At 37.8% G+C, this 15,755-nt stretch overlaps 1 protein-coding gene across 1 annotated transcript; it reads left to right on the top strand.

The window, feature by feature from the left end:
• Positions 1 to 411: 411 nt before the first annotated feature.
• LOC135477145 (acidic mammalian chitinase-like) lies at positions 412 to 11,397 on the top strand. Its single transcript, XM_064757304.1, has 9 exons — positions 412 to 497; positions 3,054 to 3,188; positions 4,084 to 4,276; positions 5,957 to 6,206; positions 6,816 to 6,940; positions 7,422 to 7,545; positions 7,793 to 7,957; positions 9,654 to 9,773; positions 9,997 to 11,397. Exons 2-9 carry the CDS (start codon positions 3,128 to 3,130, stop codon positions 10,144 to 10,146), a joined length of 1,188 nt encoding a protein of 395 aa, XP_064613374.1. The 5' UTR covers positions 412 to 497; positions 3,054 to 3,127; the 3' UTR covers positions 10,147 to 11,397.
• The last annotated feature ends 4,358 nt before the right edge of the window (positions 11,398 to 15,755 follow it).

Here is a 15,755-nt window from a genome sequence, read left to right as displayed (position 1 = left end):
TTAAAATTTCGAACAACATACATAAAATTCAAGATGTAAATTTAGATTTAGATAAAAAAAATCGACCACGGAGATTTAATAACCAAAAAGCATGATCATCTTTTCCATTTACTTGAGTTACATGAAAGAGATTTTGCTTTAAAAAAAACTTGCAAAACTATGTAGATGTATATAGTCCCATGGCATTTCTGTCGCTATTATCATTATGTCTTTGCGATGGTTTTTCTATTGAGTGCGCCTCTGGAGTACCCTCGAGTATCCAGACACGGTTTTCCCCACCTGTACAACAGATGAGGACGGATTCTGAGTGGAAATCTGGAAACTGTTCATGAACGCCTTCGCATTTATCGTCAGTATGTGTCACCGCACAGCAGAGAGAGGAACCACATTCCAACAGTTATGTAGGAAAGAATTCGTCGTACCCAGGCCACTTAACAACATCCTCTAGCCACGGAGGTCTGTATTATACAGGCAGTAGAGAAACATGTAAGGTACAGGTAAGTTAACACTTACTTTTAGGGGGCTCGTTAATAACAGTAAGATGGATATCCTCCGGTAATGTTAATAATGCAATAATGCTCATGCAATAACAAGCAGGACAGAATGCCTAGACTCTATGGACAGACTTGTACAAAAAAGCGGCTGCGTGTTTTTGTAGATCATACTCTTGTGGATATCTGTGAAAATTTTTAAATGAAAACTTTTAAATCACGATCAATTTTGCCGTCAGTCAGAATTTCTCGTGCTTATTTTAACAACAAATGTTGAATGCAATGTCCAGGGAGCGCAACAGAAACGGCATGCGGTAAAGTTGTGTAACTCGAATATCTCAACGCCTGCATGCTTTCACAGATGTAACCTCATACTGGTTGAAATTCCCCACTGCAAAGATGTAAGTTTTTCGAAAACTTTATTGATGGCCTACTCGTTTAAGAATTAAATGCTGATTAGTGAATAATTTTGCAACAGCAACATTTTATACTCACGGAAGCATGTTAAAATAGAGCACAATTCCTTTTGTGACATTCCACAGGAACACTGTCTGGGTTTGTCACATGATGCCCTATCTACATCATCTATAAGTGTGGTATTTCCCTATCACGTTATAAAAAGTAAATGACACATATTACAGACTTTACTATACATACAGTCATTTACGTACAAGAAGCTGGTCAACATGGTAGTTATAGAAAATTCACTTCTACTGTGACATAAATTATACGCGTACCACGTGAGCGTTGTCACGTGACAGTTCAGTATTTGCAGGTCCTTAAGGGGAAAAACGTGCCAGTTATCAGGGCCTTATGACCTAGCCTCTCTCCGGTAATACCACGTGTTTACTTCCGGGAGGCGGGGTCATGTGGGGCCTAGTTCTCAACCGCACAACTCAGATTATCTGACATTGATTACAGCATAATCTGTTACGGCGACAGTAACGCTCGGGCATATCAGATAATATAGTATAAATAGTATATGTTTACCAAGTAAGAATGGTAAAATATTGGCTGGTTAATACGTATTGTCAATGCCCATCTTACCAATTACAGCATGCCGATCAGTTCTTGCAACATTACACATATAATGAGCGACTATCGAAAATCCTTAATGTGTCATTGTTGTGCTAGTAGGATTAACGCTGACCTACGGCAATAGCTGCGACTTCATGTCATGTCTGTCTCCGATTTTTGTACCATGCAATATTCTTACTTACATGTCCCTTGAAACAAACGTAGAAACAAAATTTTCAGAAATATGATCTGACACTGATTTTTGAATTAAGTGAACACGGTTAACTTAGAGCAGTTCTTGCTCTAAATGTTAGATCAAACAAACATACGGACAAAATTTTCAGAAATATGAATTGATACTGCTTTTTGAATTAAGTGAACAAGATTAACCACTAATCACATGGAACATAGATCGTATACCAGTAACAAGTATTCTGAGGGCCGTTCTTAAGAATAACTGCTTTAGTGTAAACTTGTAATCCTCAGGTGGTACAAGTATCTGGGAGATATTCAGCTTTAATTTTAACTATACACTCAACGTTCAAGGGCACTGTTTGTCACTGGGAAATACTGTCGAATTAAGTTTGTTAAAACTTTTATGCATCTTTAAACAACACTGCGTCTTAGGATATGTCTTGCAATACTAATGACAACATACTATAAAGTAAACCTCCCTGAAAGCCAATACAGCGCATCAATCATGCTTGATGCCGTATCTACCATCATTGATATTAGTTTGTTTTTCTGACCGATTTTGTGATGACCAATGTACAAAACGCCAATGAAAAAAACAAAAAGCGACCAATTCTAACGCCAACGAACCCTTCACTAGCCATAAAGAAAATCATAAGCAGAATCAGTTTTACGTCTACATCCATCCCTATCTTTTCCATTGAGAGGAGTAACCATGAGCTATTTTAAAGGCTTTTAATAGCCGTAATAGTTATCATAACGCACTCTCTGATTCTATTTTTAATTGGGTACATTCATATTCACACTTTGGAAATACATTCTAGAAAAATCTATTTTACAGTTTCATTCTACTTTCAATAATTTAGCCGAATTACGGTAAAAAATAAGATTCATTAAAAAAAAGTGCAACCCCACCAAATAAACAATTTATACTAATCTTATTAAATATCTCTTAAATCTAGCCACGTCATAGGTGATGTACGGAAAGGCAAGTGACCCACGGGACAGCTGAACTACTGATATATGAATGAAAGGAGGAAACAAAAAATTCTATTGTTTGTATGCGTGTGTTCTGCAGAAAAACTGGACTTAGTTTTCACACCGAATGTTTTAATAGCTCTAGCTGATCAGGGTGATGTGATGTAGGTTCCGGGTCTGTTTGTTTTGAGACACGCGGACTTACCTGAGTCACAGCACCTTATCCTTCCTGATACAGCTGACCGTCTGAAACCGGACCACGTGTGATTAAAACAATCAGTCTTTCAGGTGACCGCCTTCCTCATCTTATTACTGCACTACTCACAAATAACCGGCCCCGGGATTGTATTTACATCTGTTTGCGCCTACCTACAGAATGACACTACCTCTGACGGCCGGCCTACCTACCTGCTGTGTACACCTGACCAACCTGGCCTGTGATCGTTACCATGGAGTTACTATATGCCAAATTACTCATCGTATTGGCCACTGGAATGTTAACAGTTGAAGGTAAATCTGTCTTATCGTCCGTACAGTAACGATATCAGTATTTATGAAAATGTCGTCAGTCTTATAGTGAATCACCCACTTGCAGGGCAAATTGAGAAGAGAGGTATTCTTATTTTGAAATTTTTCTGCTTACCTTTGCAAAACTGTGTCATAGTATCTTATTAATTCTGTATTCTCAGATGTTTTTGTTAATCGTTGCTTTGGAAATTGGTTAAACAATTATTGATCTGGAAGGTCCATTTTGGTTAACTGACTACTGGCATACGAATACCTGTAGCGATACAAATCAAAACACCACACAGCGACGAAAATGTGATAGATTGGAAATGATCACTCGACCTTAGGTCTTATAACTTTTTTTCTTGCAGAAAGCAAAAACTAATGCCAAAATAATGAAACCAATTCAATTGTCACGGGATTGCTGAGATAAAGTGTGACTGTTAGTATTATGGTGAGGACAGTGAATTGTGCATGTATGTTTTCCGAATCTCTGGCAATCTGCTTCACACTTGTTACACACGAAGGTGTATGTACTTCAACCTTCCAAATATTCTTGAGTACAGCGTATAACTCCATTCAAATAAATAAATAAATAAATAAATAAATATATTCCGCTGTCCATCTTGTCTAGGGACTATATAGACATCCACGGTGCTTTCCTAAAGTTGCAATTAAAGCATAACTGTGATACCTATGTTTGTGTTCGACCAGGAAAGTTTTCATGGACTAAATGAGATGGTTGTCATGCTTACACCTTACTTTGGAATCTAGTGTTTTAGGTTGTTTTGTTTTTTGGCTATTGACTTGGTACGTCCTATCGTGGATTATGGATGGTATACGAATGTCTGATTGGACATTTAGATTTACTCCAAATCAAATTCTTTCTTTTTTCCAGGCCAGACGGAATATCGTAGGGTGTGTTACTTCGCTAATTGGGCGCAGCATAATGACTTTCCCTACTCTTTCTTTCCGGAGGATATAGACCCCAGCCTCTGTACTCATATTATGTTTGCCTTCGCCGATGTCATTAACGGAACGGTTCGGTCTACTCAGTTTAATGATGAGTCTACGTCTTGGTCCACAGGACTGTAAGTGTTCACAGCATTATCATTGTGTCAGCTGGATATATATATATATATATATATATATATATATATATATATATATATATATATATATATATATATATATATATATATATTGTATTAGATATCAAATTCAGACTAAATGACTGACCGTCGGATTCTGAGAGATACGCTCATCTTGAAAACATGTTTTAAAGTTTGTTTCATATGTAGGCTGATAATTCACTGGGGAAATGTGTCATAGTTTCAGAATTAATAGTAATATTTTATGACCTTTTTTTGCTCTAAAATGCTCTTCTATAGTCAAATTCAGTATGTATTTAAACGGCATCACTAAACAACTCTTCGAGATAGAACTTACCTAAATAGGTTTCATGGATTCACCGGATGTTACATTGTGCTGGCATTTATAATCCTGAACGTACATCTAAATAACAGTTCACGCACTGGTCTACTCACAAAACCTTCATAAGATTAACAATACAGAATTGTGGACGTTTAATGGCGACGATACAACGGTTTGTGAAATACTATATCGACTAAGAATGACTTCCTTTGTTGTCAAAAGCGAAGGCCAATGATAGGCCTACATATAGGTTATGAAACAGAGACGCTATTGATCTCAAATCAAACATGTTCGATGACATTGCTTTGTTTGTTTTTCAGCTGAACAGTGATTAAGCGTGATTCATTATAATTACACGTACACCTCAGGTTTCAAGTTAGATTTTGAGTGCCTCATTTTGGCTGTTTCATTGCCTGTAAAATATATACCTATGTATACCGATTTTCAAAATAGGTTAGTAATGTGGAGGAATAATTTTGAACGAACATGTGGATACAAAGTCTATTAATCTTATCTTAATGAAGAATGGAAAATTATTGGAACTCAAAGCAAAGTCAACAGATGATGGATTCAAATTTTTAAATCTACCAAAAATTACTTTTTACATTTGCCGTAAATCACATACAAATAAGGGAACTTGCCGTTTATTGTGGGTCATGGATGTAAATAGGTGTGCCACACCTCTAGGCAATGCCGGCCAAGCATGGTGTTTTTTGCATGTATGCCTTCATTCTTGTTCCAATACAATGCTGCACTCTGTTGCAACGTACTTGCTCTTGGCAAGCCTCTTCAGAGAAAGTAAAGCTGAGAAACTTGTAATCCTTATCAACGCTCTTAAACAAGATTGCATCTGTCATGTAGTGCGTAATATGGATAAGGCTCTGAAAACGTTTAGCGTGACATTCGGAGTTAACTATAATCAGAGACAAAGTACTTCGAACATCCTGATTGGCCAAGATGAATCAAAATCTAGTTCTCGTACAACTGAAATCCTCCTGAAACTGTGTTGAAACTATTAAACTCTACTATTTAGAACGTTTGTAATGGGTAGATCACTCTCACTCCGATACACAAATCAACACAACTGCATGTCATTAAAGCGCTGGATCAGTTTAGATATAACTTATGTTATTGTTGCCAGAACTGTGTATCTGTTTACAATTTGAAACATTCTTCATACATCAAAAGTTTTCAATTTCAGTGATGACCAAGAATTTGCGCTAGGCTGTAGCTTGTCGACTCACCTGATATCCGTGCATGATGTACGTAACCATGACAATTTCTGCTAGGAAGTTTAACGCTCCAATGATTTTCACTGATGTTCTCGTCTCTTGCAGATATGAACGTGTCACTGACTACAAATACATCTCTGACGTCACAGTTCTGTTGTCAATTGGTGGTTTCAGCGCTGGATCAGAAGAGTTTAGCGCTATGGCGGCAACCGTGGACACAAGGGCGGGCTTTATTAGTGACGTCATTGACTTTTTGCGTGCGTATGGTTTTGAAGGTTTGGACATTGATTGGGAATACCCGGCTCATCGAGGTAGTCCACCCGAAGACAGACAACGATTTGTTGTGTTGGCTGATGTGAGTTGGCGCCTAGAACATACATTGCGTCTCTCCTGTATCATTGAAAACCATTTGTTTTGTTGAGCCGATTGGGTTCTAAATTCTCTATGTACTTTATTACGCCTTTGGTACGTGTGTTGAACGTTGTGTTGGAAATTAGTCTGCGATTATTGATGGAATATCTGTCATGGATGATGATTGGAGTACTAATGTTTGTTGCGACTACTACGTTTACTTACTTTATTCCCAAACTAAGATTGTACACACAGTTCCTGTTTTCGTATTTTCTATATAAAACACAAAAATATGTTAACTAAGCTAACTGATGGCAGGGACGCCTATGTAATAATTGATATCTTATCTCAAATATTCGGTGAATTAAGTATACGGCCTCTTGTGAGTGTACCTTCAATCACTTTAAACAGTAAAATAAGCAAAACTTGAGTGTTTTGTAAAATATAACGCGACATTTAATATATGCTGCGGTATTTGTAATAGTTTTTTTTCTTCCACTGAACATTCATTACGGCTGTATTGTGGATGGCTTTTGGGACATTCGAGACCCTTGCATCTATCTTTATATTTTAAAATGTCTTTTAAACTGAATTCTATCTAACTTTTTTTCAGGAATTGCGCGAAGCCTTTGAACAGGAGTCGTCAGACACAGGGTTGCCTCGACTCTTATTGACATGCGCCGTTGGAGCTCCCCCTATTATTGCCAGAGACGCTTACGATATAGAGACAATGTACAGGTGAGTTTAAAGAACCATATTCAGCATCTGGTCACTTATTAACAACGCGTTTGTCATAACAACCGGGAAACGGACACAACTTAAGCTGAATAGAGACTTACAATAGAAAGAACTAACCTGACCTTTGTCATGTATATTAACAAAGCTTCGGGGCGTGCAAAGGTCACACATTCCCGTATTGGCCAAATACAATATACACCTTACATCCGGGCAGTGGTTATCAAGGGTATACGTTACATTATGAAATATAAAAACAAAAGCAAAATACGTTTATTCAGTGGTTTTAATAAAGTGAATCTTAACCACCTGTGCATGCATTTTGTGTTGAAACAAAATGTGCAATATTGAGTCTGCACGTAACTCTGCACTTAGCTCACATGAATGGGCTTACCTGTTCGCCTGTGGTTGCCCAGAGAAATACCATCTGTTGTTATAACTGCATACATAGTCCTACCACTGACACGCATTTTCTCTCTCTCAGGATCTTTGACTTTGTTACCCTGATGACGTACGACTTTCATGGTGGCTGGGAGGAGAGAACAGGTCATAACAGTCCGCTCTACCCCCGAGTCAATGAGATAGGCTCACAAAGGTCATTAAACCTGGTAGGGAAAGCACACTTTCTTAATGAAAATAATTATATGAAATCTCGAATCTTGTTAGAATGTCTGTCTTAGCTATGGCAGGGTCTGCTGAACTCTGGATATGTACACACACATGCATACATGTTTCATAAAACTGACCAGCAATTAAAAGTTCTTGGGTATACATTAAACAACAAATCAATCAATGAACAATGGCTATTCATTCTCGTTTCGTTCTGCTAAACATGACACGGTTTATACTGTACAGCATTCGTCGGCCACCTACTGGGTAGAGAACGGTGCGATTCCAGAGAAAACCAACATCGGCATAGCGTTGTATGGGAGGACGTTTAACTTGACTGATCCCGGAGAGTTTGGAATGGGAGCGCCTGTGTACGGCAGTTGGGATCCCGCTATCATCGAGTACTACAAGGTAATCTCCCCTTGTGAGAGCCGAAACTGTGTCAAGTTGCTCACCAGAATAAGCCGCAAAATTTAACCACCCTTTCGTTGATTCTCTGAAGTCTTTTGAAGCCTCGATTAAGACCTAACAAATCAAGAAGAAGAATTTTCCCTTTATTCATATAAGATTGCTAACAAAATGTATATGATGAAATCCTGCTCTCATAGATTCTACTTTTTTGTTCCCACGAACTAATTTGCACCGTTTTAATGTCGCTTCCGTAACAAGAAAGAGCTCCCAAATGCTGGTTTAAGGCAAGACTGACATAATTAGTGGGCCTGGAAACTCTTTTACCCGTAAACCTATGGGGGGCCAAATTAACATTTAATCGAGAATTATCGATATCACTAATTCATTTATTGATATCGATAAAAGAATTACTGATATCGATAAATGAATCATCGATATCGATTATTTTATCGATATCGGTAATGAATTAGCGATATCGATAAATGAATTAGCTATATCGATAAACAATGTTTCCGGTTTAGTTTCAACGGAAATGACTGCTCCCCCTACGTTGTTACGCTAGATAAAGCAGAGGCTCATTTATGATTCAACTGATATTGATATATTACATTTAAAATACCTTTGTGTGATCAACCGTTTTCGCCATAAAGCTCCATCAGCAAACTCCAATAACAAGATAAAAATTATTTATTTATTTATTTATTTGCTCAAGAATATTTCACATATACATTAGCGGCCAACGGATTATTTCACATTTACACGAACAGGAATTTCTTTTCTACTACTAAAACACACTTCTAGTTTATTTCTCTATTGTTTGGTAAACCAGAAACTGATAATTTACACTATATTAGCTGAAGGACTACACGTACTTTACCTGTAAAGTTAAGTTTTGTTTAGAAATGTGTATAATGGCGCAATGGTGCTGACTGGCTTACCTGTGCTAGTATTACTTCTACCTACTTCTGTAGGTAAGTCATTCTCCATACCGACCGTTTCTGTAATGCATACATTTGATAATAATGGTGCAGATCGTAAATGTATACAGGCCTGTACCTCGCCTTGAAGATTATGGAGTGCCCTGTTCAGTGAATTCACAGTGTCTGTTGACAACTCTGAGTTTATTCGTGTCAAGGTTTCCAAACCCTGGGACAATCTGTTGCTAAAGTTATCCAAATTACCAATATTTTGTTGTAGTGTTCTTTCAACTTGAGTTATTCTGTTGTTTAGGACACGCAAAACATCGTCCACATCCGAAACACCCGCCATTTAAACATATTCAAACAACGCCAAAATCCCACGAGGTTTTAGAAGGGAGCTATTATCATCATGCGACTAATGTCCCTGATTTATCGATATCGATAAATAGCCATATAAATGAATTATCGATATCGATAAATAAATTAACGATATCGCTAATTCATTTATTGTTATCGATAAATATGGCTATTTATCAATATCGATGAATAAATTAGCGATATCTATAATTTATTCGATAATTCATTTATCGATATCGATAATTTTCGATTAAATGTTAATTTGGCCACTCATATTAACCTTGTCTGTAGTGCTTGGACAGGGCCTATTATGATACTACCTGGGTATATACTGGCTGAAACACACATTTCGTCGATTCCCTGACCCTTTGGGTGAGAAGCAGAATGTACATGTATACATATTCTTTAATTTACATCAGGTATGTGAACTATTGGCTGATAATGCTGAACGGTATTGGGACAGCGAGCAGGAAGTGCCCTACTTGGTCAAGGACAACCTCTGGGTGGGTTATGATGACCCCCAGAGTATCAGTCTGAAGGTAACTCGTTGACGCTATGTTAGTACTGGTAACAAGAAAGAAGGTGGCCTTTGTTATAAATTTGTAATCAAATATCTTTCAACGCAGGTATTACTGATACTGTTCCTTAATTGATGGAAAGAATTTTAATAGACATGTTTCAAAAGTTGAAGAAGACTTTTGCTATATTTCTCAACAATAAAGCGAGTAAACTAATACATTCATTGTGGATATTTATACGCAGGTAGAGTATGTGAAAAATTACGGCTATGGTGGTACTTCGGTTTGGGTGCTTCACTCCGATGACTGGCTGGGTACATGTGGGGATGAACAAGGCCTTAATCCGTTGATGAACACCATTCTGATTGGCCTCGGGCAACCCCGGGACCAATGAGTCACGTGATGCAGTTCTCTCATCTGTCTCTTGATCCGTATCCCAGTGGAATGCCATCTCACTCTATATATTTTATGTACAGTTTCAACTCTCCTGCTATAGATGGTAAAAACAGATAACATGTTTCTCAACTCATTGTCACTTTCTTAAATATTCCTGTTAAGCATTATTGTTATACCTTGTAGATAAAGGACCTCGTACGGTAAGGCGGAGAATCGGCCCGAGAGAGGTACGATAAGAAAGTGCAAATTTGAAAATCTCAGAAGTATAAAACTTGATCGAATCACCGATAAAAGTTATGTGGCCACGGAAGATATGGTTGCTTAGTAATAACTCGCCAAAAATACACTCAAATGAAGCTCTGTGTCTTTAATTTACAGTATGAAGATCAAGGTTTAGCAGAAAGATATCTTTACTGAAACTTTCATGTGTGTATTTCTACGAGCTGCCTAAGTTATGTTTTGGTTAACGTTTGTTTTCATATGTAAAAAATAAACTTTATAATGTGATCAGTTTTGTCCTGCTTTGGCAAGTTTAAAATTCGTATTTCTGCCTTAGTATGTCAAGCATCCTTCATAGTACAGTGAAATAACGAAGTCAATGGGAGAACTGGTTGCATCAGGAGTTCGAATCATTGTGAGATTTTGTCCTTTGTAAACATAGCTTTTGTGTGAGTAAAGATGTAGGTTGTCTTGCATTAAATAAGTGTTATCTTGAATTAGAGTGGATAATGGTTACGCCATGGTATTACGTAATGTGTGGTAGCTATATATGGCGAAATCACGTTGAGAGCATATGTAGTCCTCTAGCTAATATTAACATCTTATACGTAGCAGAAGTCTAAGGCCGAACATTTTTATAGGCTTGTATGTATTTAATTGACTTGTAAACTGCGCGCACATTTTTTAGACAGTTACATTTGTTGTGCAGTGATTTTCCCCGCTCCAGAGTGTCTAATTAAAAAAAGATATATCATTGTGACTGGAGCAGGCTACCATTTTTCAATTTATGACCTATACATTACTTCAATGCATGCTTTCAATATAACAGGAAAAGAAAAGGAAAGCAGAACTGGAAAAAGAAATAGCCTTACGAATTAGTCAGCACCTGTCAATCACAGGTATAGTCAGTGTCGCTTCTTGAGATGTACAGTTACTTGCACTGGAGCAGATTCCCCGCCTTACATACCAAGTCCTTTGTCTAAAGAAATATGTTCAAATTATGTGTTATAAAATATACTGTTTCAGAAAATTATGTTGTTCAGTTTGATTGTATAATTATCTCTATACATTTCGTAAACCGGTATTATTTTCTTCGTAAAAATGTGCCGCTCTAACGGAGAGATCCAAATTGCAGCAAAAAATTTTGTTTTCTGCTGCTGGCCAAATGATGCAGTGTTTGTGTACTGTGTTACATACGCTGAAAAAGTGTGACATGCTGTAGAGGAAAGAATGAAGGAGTACATGGCTGCGACAGGGAGGAGGCTTACTTAGTTCCTCATTGACAATGTAATGATAACTGCATACATGCAGAGTGATGACTGAGTACCCAACAAAATATCAACGTCTGTTACAAAGGATATTTTGCTCAAAACTTCCCACATCGAGAGAAACCAGAATAGCGACGGCAGTGTGACAATTGACAAAGGGTCACACATATAACTGCTGAAGTACGCCTCAGTTAGGGTTTTATTCTAACTGTTCATGGAAATGAATACAGAGTAGCACACCACACGACCCAGCTCCATGACAGCAGAATTAGGTAAGAAAAAAGGCAGTGATGTCACTTGCTATTTGTTAAACTTCACTGGTCTGGAATTACTCTAAACGCTGTTCTATAACCATAGTCCATGGTTACAGTCTGAGAGCCACTGAGATGTTTCTGGTGAACGAGAACTTGATAATCAGGCTAGCATAGCACATGGCATTGCACAAACTCTCATTTATAGTGAAGAATGAGATAATGTTTGTCTGATTCTCACCCAGATCCTATTGCCATCTGTTTGTCGTGAAGCTGTGAATAGATAGCATGTCTTACATGATTTGTATACTGATTTCGGCCATGACACCTTCCTTGTGCCTGACACGAATATCTGTTACGACGCCTCAAGGTTTTCAAGGTAATGAAAGAGTGACAGCTGTTCTACTTTTTGGATGTTCAGTCGAGTTTTTCAGCAAGAAAATAAATTCCTCGAACAGTTCAAGAAAAAGGTAAATAATCTGTATTTCTGTCTTCATGTATAAATGACAACTCAATTTAATATGAAATACCTACCTTAAAACAACTCCATTTGGTCGCAAAATTAGCGAAAACGACTTCCATAATGATTATTCTTAGATTTGTTATTGGCCTTTATCACAGAGGACATAAGGAGATGGCCACAACCTTGTTACTGCCCATACATTTTGAAGTTGTCGATTTAATAAATATATGTCCAATTACTAGTAAGTTGTGTACCGGTACGATTTATATTTAAAACAAGCGAGATACGCTTCCATCCAATGAAAGTATGCAGGTTTTGTGTTCCTATAAACTTCAACATTTTTTTTCCTGTACGGGTAAGTTTTCGCAAAACAAATCCTGCTGAGGTATATAGTAACATATAACCTGCGTTCTTATATTAAGCTTAATGTACCCTCTCGCTCCTCGTATCCCGCTTTCACTCGGGTGCAGCGTTAACATCCCGATCAATAATTAAATTCGTACATAGTCGGTCACGGTGACAGTGCATTTTCTCCCTTTGATAAAGTTGGTTATTCTGGACCAGACAGTCTATTTCAGCAACAATGGCGATGTGTTCCCCAGTATCTTGTGGTTATATCTTAATGATTAAAAACTGGCGAGTCGACAAACTTGAGATAACAGTTGATATTGAATCAACACCTAGTAGATCATGAAGATTTAAATTTGATGACAGTGGGCTGGTCACTTGGTCTGTCCAGTGTATGTGACGTCTTTAACAGCAGTGACGGGTCAGTGGTCAAGATGTGAACGGTTGATTGAGGAAAGCGGCCCATGGTTCTATTGCCCAGTCTTCGGACTATTCTTTTTTACCGCTGTGGATAACATGGTTGGCTTTTTATTGGTACGGATAGATTTATACCTTGTTTTATACTCGATTCAAGCTGAAGAGGAATTATGCATGGATTTGTGAAAGCATTTTTTTCGTTACACGTATGAATCCCATTTGAACTGTTCAATGTAAGAATCATTACCATAAAATATTCCTATAAGGACCGACAATTACATCCATCCAATTACATCCTTAATTCCTTATTCGTAGTAAGGCGAGCAGGTTTTTAGCCTTCGGTCAGGTATGTTAAAACGTGATCCTGATAGTAAAATGAATATGTATAAATGGACCCGTCGACTACGTGGAAAGTCTTCAGAGCATTAGAATGTAAAGGGAATGGATGGAGAGTCATCCAGACAGAATGGCGCTACACATCAACATCAACATATGATATGTTCAGATGTTAAGTATTAAAATTGTGTAAAATGTAAAAAGTGTAAAAATCGCAAATAATGACAACAGTGTTACTTAAACCGCTTCTATATAACACTCACCAATCTGACAAATCAGGGTAACTAGAAACTCTGTTGTTTGGGCTATTCTCTAAAAGTTTTAACTATTTTGCCATTTCGCGAAATGTAATTAAGCTGGTTTTGCGATAACCTCGATATCAGTATAGTGATAAGAGGTTTTATCTACTGGCTACTATCATATAGCTGGTTAAAAAATACCTCATGGATGACTGAATTCAGCGACTACGGTGGGTGTAGCCCAGAAGGTGAAAGTCATGCCCTAAACTGTTAACACCGCCACTGGGTGTGACATGCTCCATTGTTATCTCCACAGTCACCACTAATTACATGTATCTCGCTAGCAATGCCTTTAAGCAAGGACACACAAAAATCAACTTCAACCCCGATAAAAATTGATGAAGGCAGTTGATTATTATCAAATCAATACGATTTATTATGTAAGTTTCGAGTCGTTTGGCACATTGGGTGTATATAATGGTAAAATGATAATAAACAGCTTGAAAAATAGGGTACAATATTGCAAGGAAGAATGATGGTATTTCAGAGTCTGAAAGTCTACCAATATGACCTCGTAAATGACACAATAGAATTTTCAGTTGGCATGAATAAATATTTTAGCGCTTTGTCGTCAGTCACAAACAATTCCTTCCGGAATTGAAATCCCTGATCCCCATTAAGTTCAGTTTAGCAGGCAAATCTCATGAAGTTATCACGTGAATATCATTCTCTGACCTATTAGACCAGATGCGCTATATGTAGACAAATCTGTCAATAAGCAGCGTGAGGTTTTTCTGGCAAAAAATCGAAAGCGGAGATAACTTCACTTTTGTCGTCTTGCGTGGAAATACTGCCATCTTCTGAAGGTGGAATAATCTTGGTGTTATCAAGGAGTAGGCCATCGGAATTTCTGCATTCTGCCAGACGTATTCTGTGGCATACTTCTAGCATTGCCACGATCATAAATGCCAGGAATATTGCTAGAACTATGGCCAATGCTGCTAAGTCACGATTAGAAACCTTCGATTTGTCCACTGCAAAGAAGAAAATACAATGAAACTATTTGAGATTTGTAATTTGGGGTTGACGGCTTACGTGGGACAGTCACTTTTAACAGTCACGATACTAAATTACGTTACATTCAGCTGAATTTAACAATGCTTAATCGTAAGGTTTATGTCGTAAAGAACACACACACACATGTACACACTGTGTTTTCAGTTATGGAACGAATGTCATGAATATCTATAAATATAATAAATCGAGGAGAATTGTAGCTATTATCTTTTATAATCATATCTCGACTCGACTGTATTTCAGTGTAACCTATAGCTTATGAAACTGAAATCTCATGTTTTGAAGCAATTACTCACTGGGTAGAAGATGATGTTCGCACAGGAAATGGTTCATCTCCAAGCAATTCACCCGTTGACGTCGGAGACCGTCTTTCACACTAGTCGTGACACACAATCGAGTGTTGTTGTTTTCCAGGGTGCCTTCGATGGCTGACCTTTCCATAATTCGGTCCTTGTCGTCAGCTAGGTGAAACTTCCCCTTCCTATTCACGATGTGGTATTTAGACCAGAGAGAGACGGTCTCACTCTTATTCAGAGATAATTCCAACATTCCCAAGATCTGATCATGATTATCTTTGGCACTGATAGCGGCTATCTCAGCACCAAGGACCCGACAAGACAGGGCGGCTCCGGCATAGGTCATAACGAAGTTAACAACCAACAGGCAACGGTTATTCAGAGCGTCCAATTCCCAATTTTTAGATGGACAATCTGTAAAAAGAACACCAAAAAATACTGACGATCACCTGTGCGCTAAACATTATAGACACGAGGAAACAATGGGTTTTCCTTAGTGTGAACAACAATGAGTTTTCCTTTGTGAGTTCAACAAAGCTAATAAGGTGTTAATTTATTGCTTTGTCAAAGTTGTAGTTGTATTTCTAGACACGCAAAGGTACAATATATAGGCATCGAACGTTGAAACAAAAGTGTCGATGAATTACCTGGTGATTTTTGCGGACTGTAAGCCAGAGTATTGGTGATGACTGT

The sequence above is a fragment of the Liolophura sinensis genome, chromosome 1 (genome assembly GCF_032854445.1).
Source record: "Liolophura sinensis isolate JHLJ2023 chromosome 1, CUHK_Ljap_v2, whole genome shotgun sequence".
Lineage (NCBI taxonomy): Eukaryota > Metazoa > Mollusca > Polyplacophora > Chitonida > Chitonidae > Liolophura > Liolophura sinensis.
This window is presented reverse-complemented; position numbering and strand designations above follow the sequence as displayed.

Excerpts from the sequence above, each read along its gene's own strand:
- LOC135477145 (XM_064757304.1), top strand. The coding sequence starts at position 3,128 with ATGGAGTTACTATATGCCAAATTACTCATCGTATTGGCCACTGGAATG. Across the intron at positions 7,958-9,653 it reads CTATCATCGAGTACTACAAG|GTATGTGAACTATTGGCTGA; the intron begins GTAATCTCCCCT and ends AATTTACATCAG. Across the intron at positions 9,774-9,996 it reads CCCAGAGTATCAGTCTGAAG|GTAGAGTATGTGAAAAATTA; the intron begins GTAACTCGTTGA and ends ATTTATACGCAG.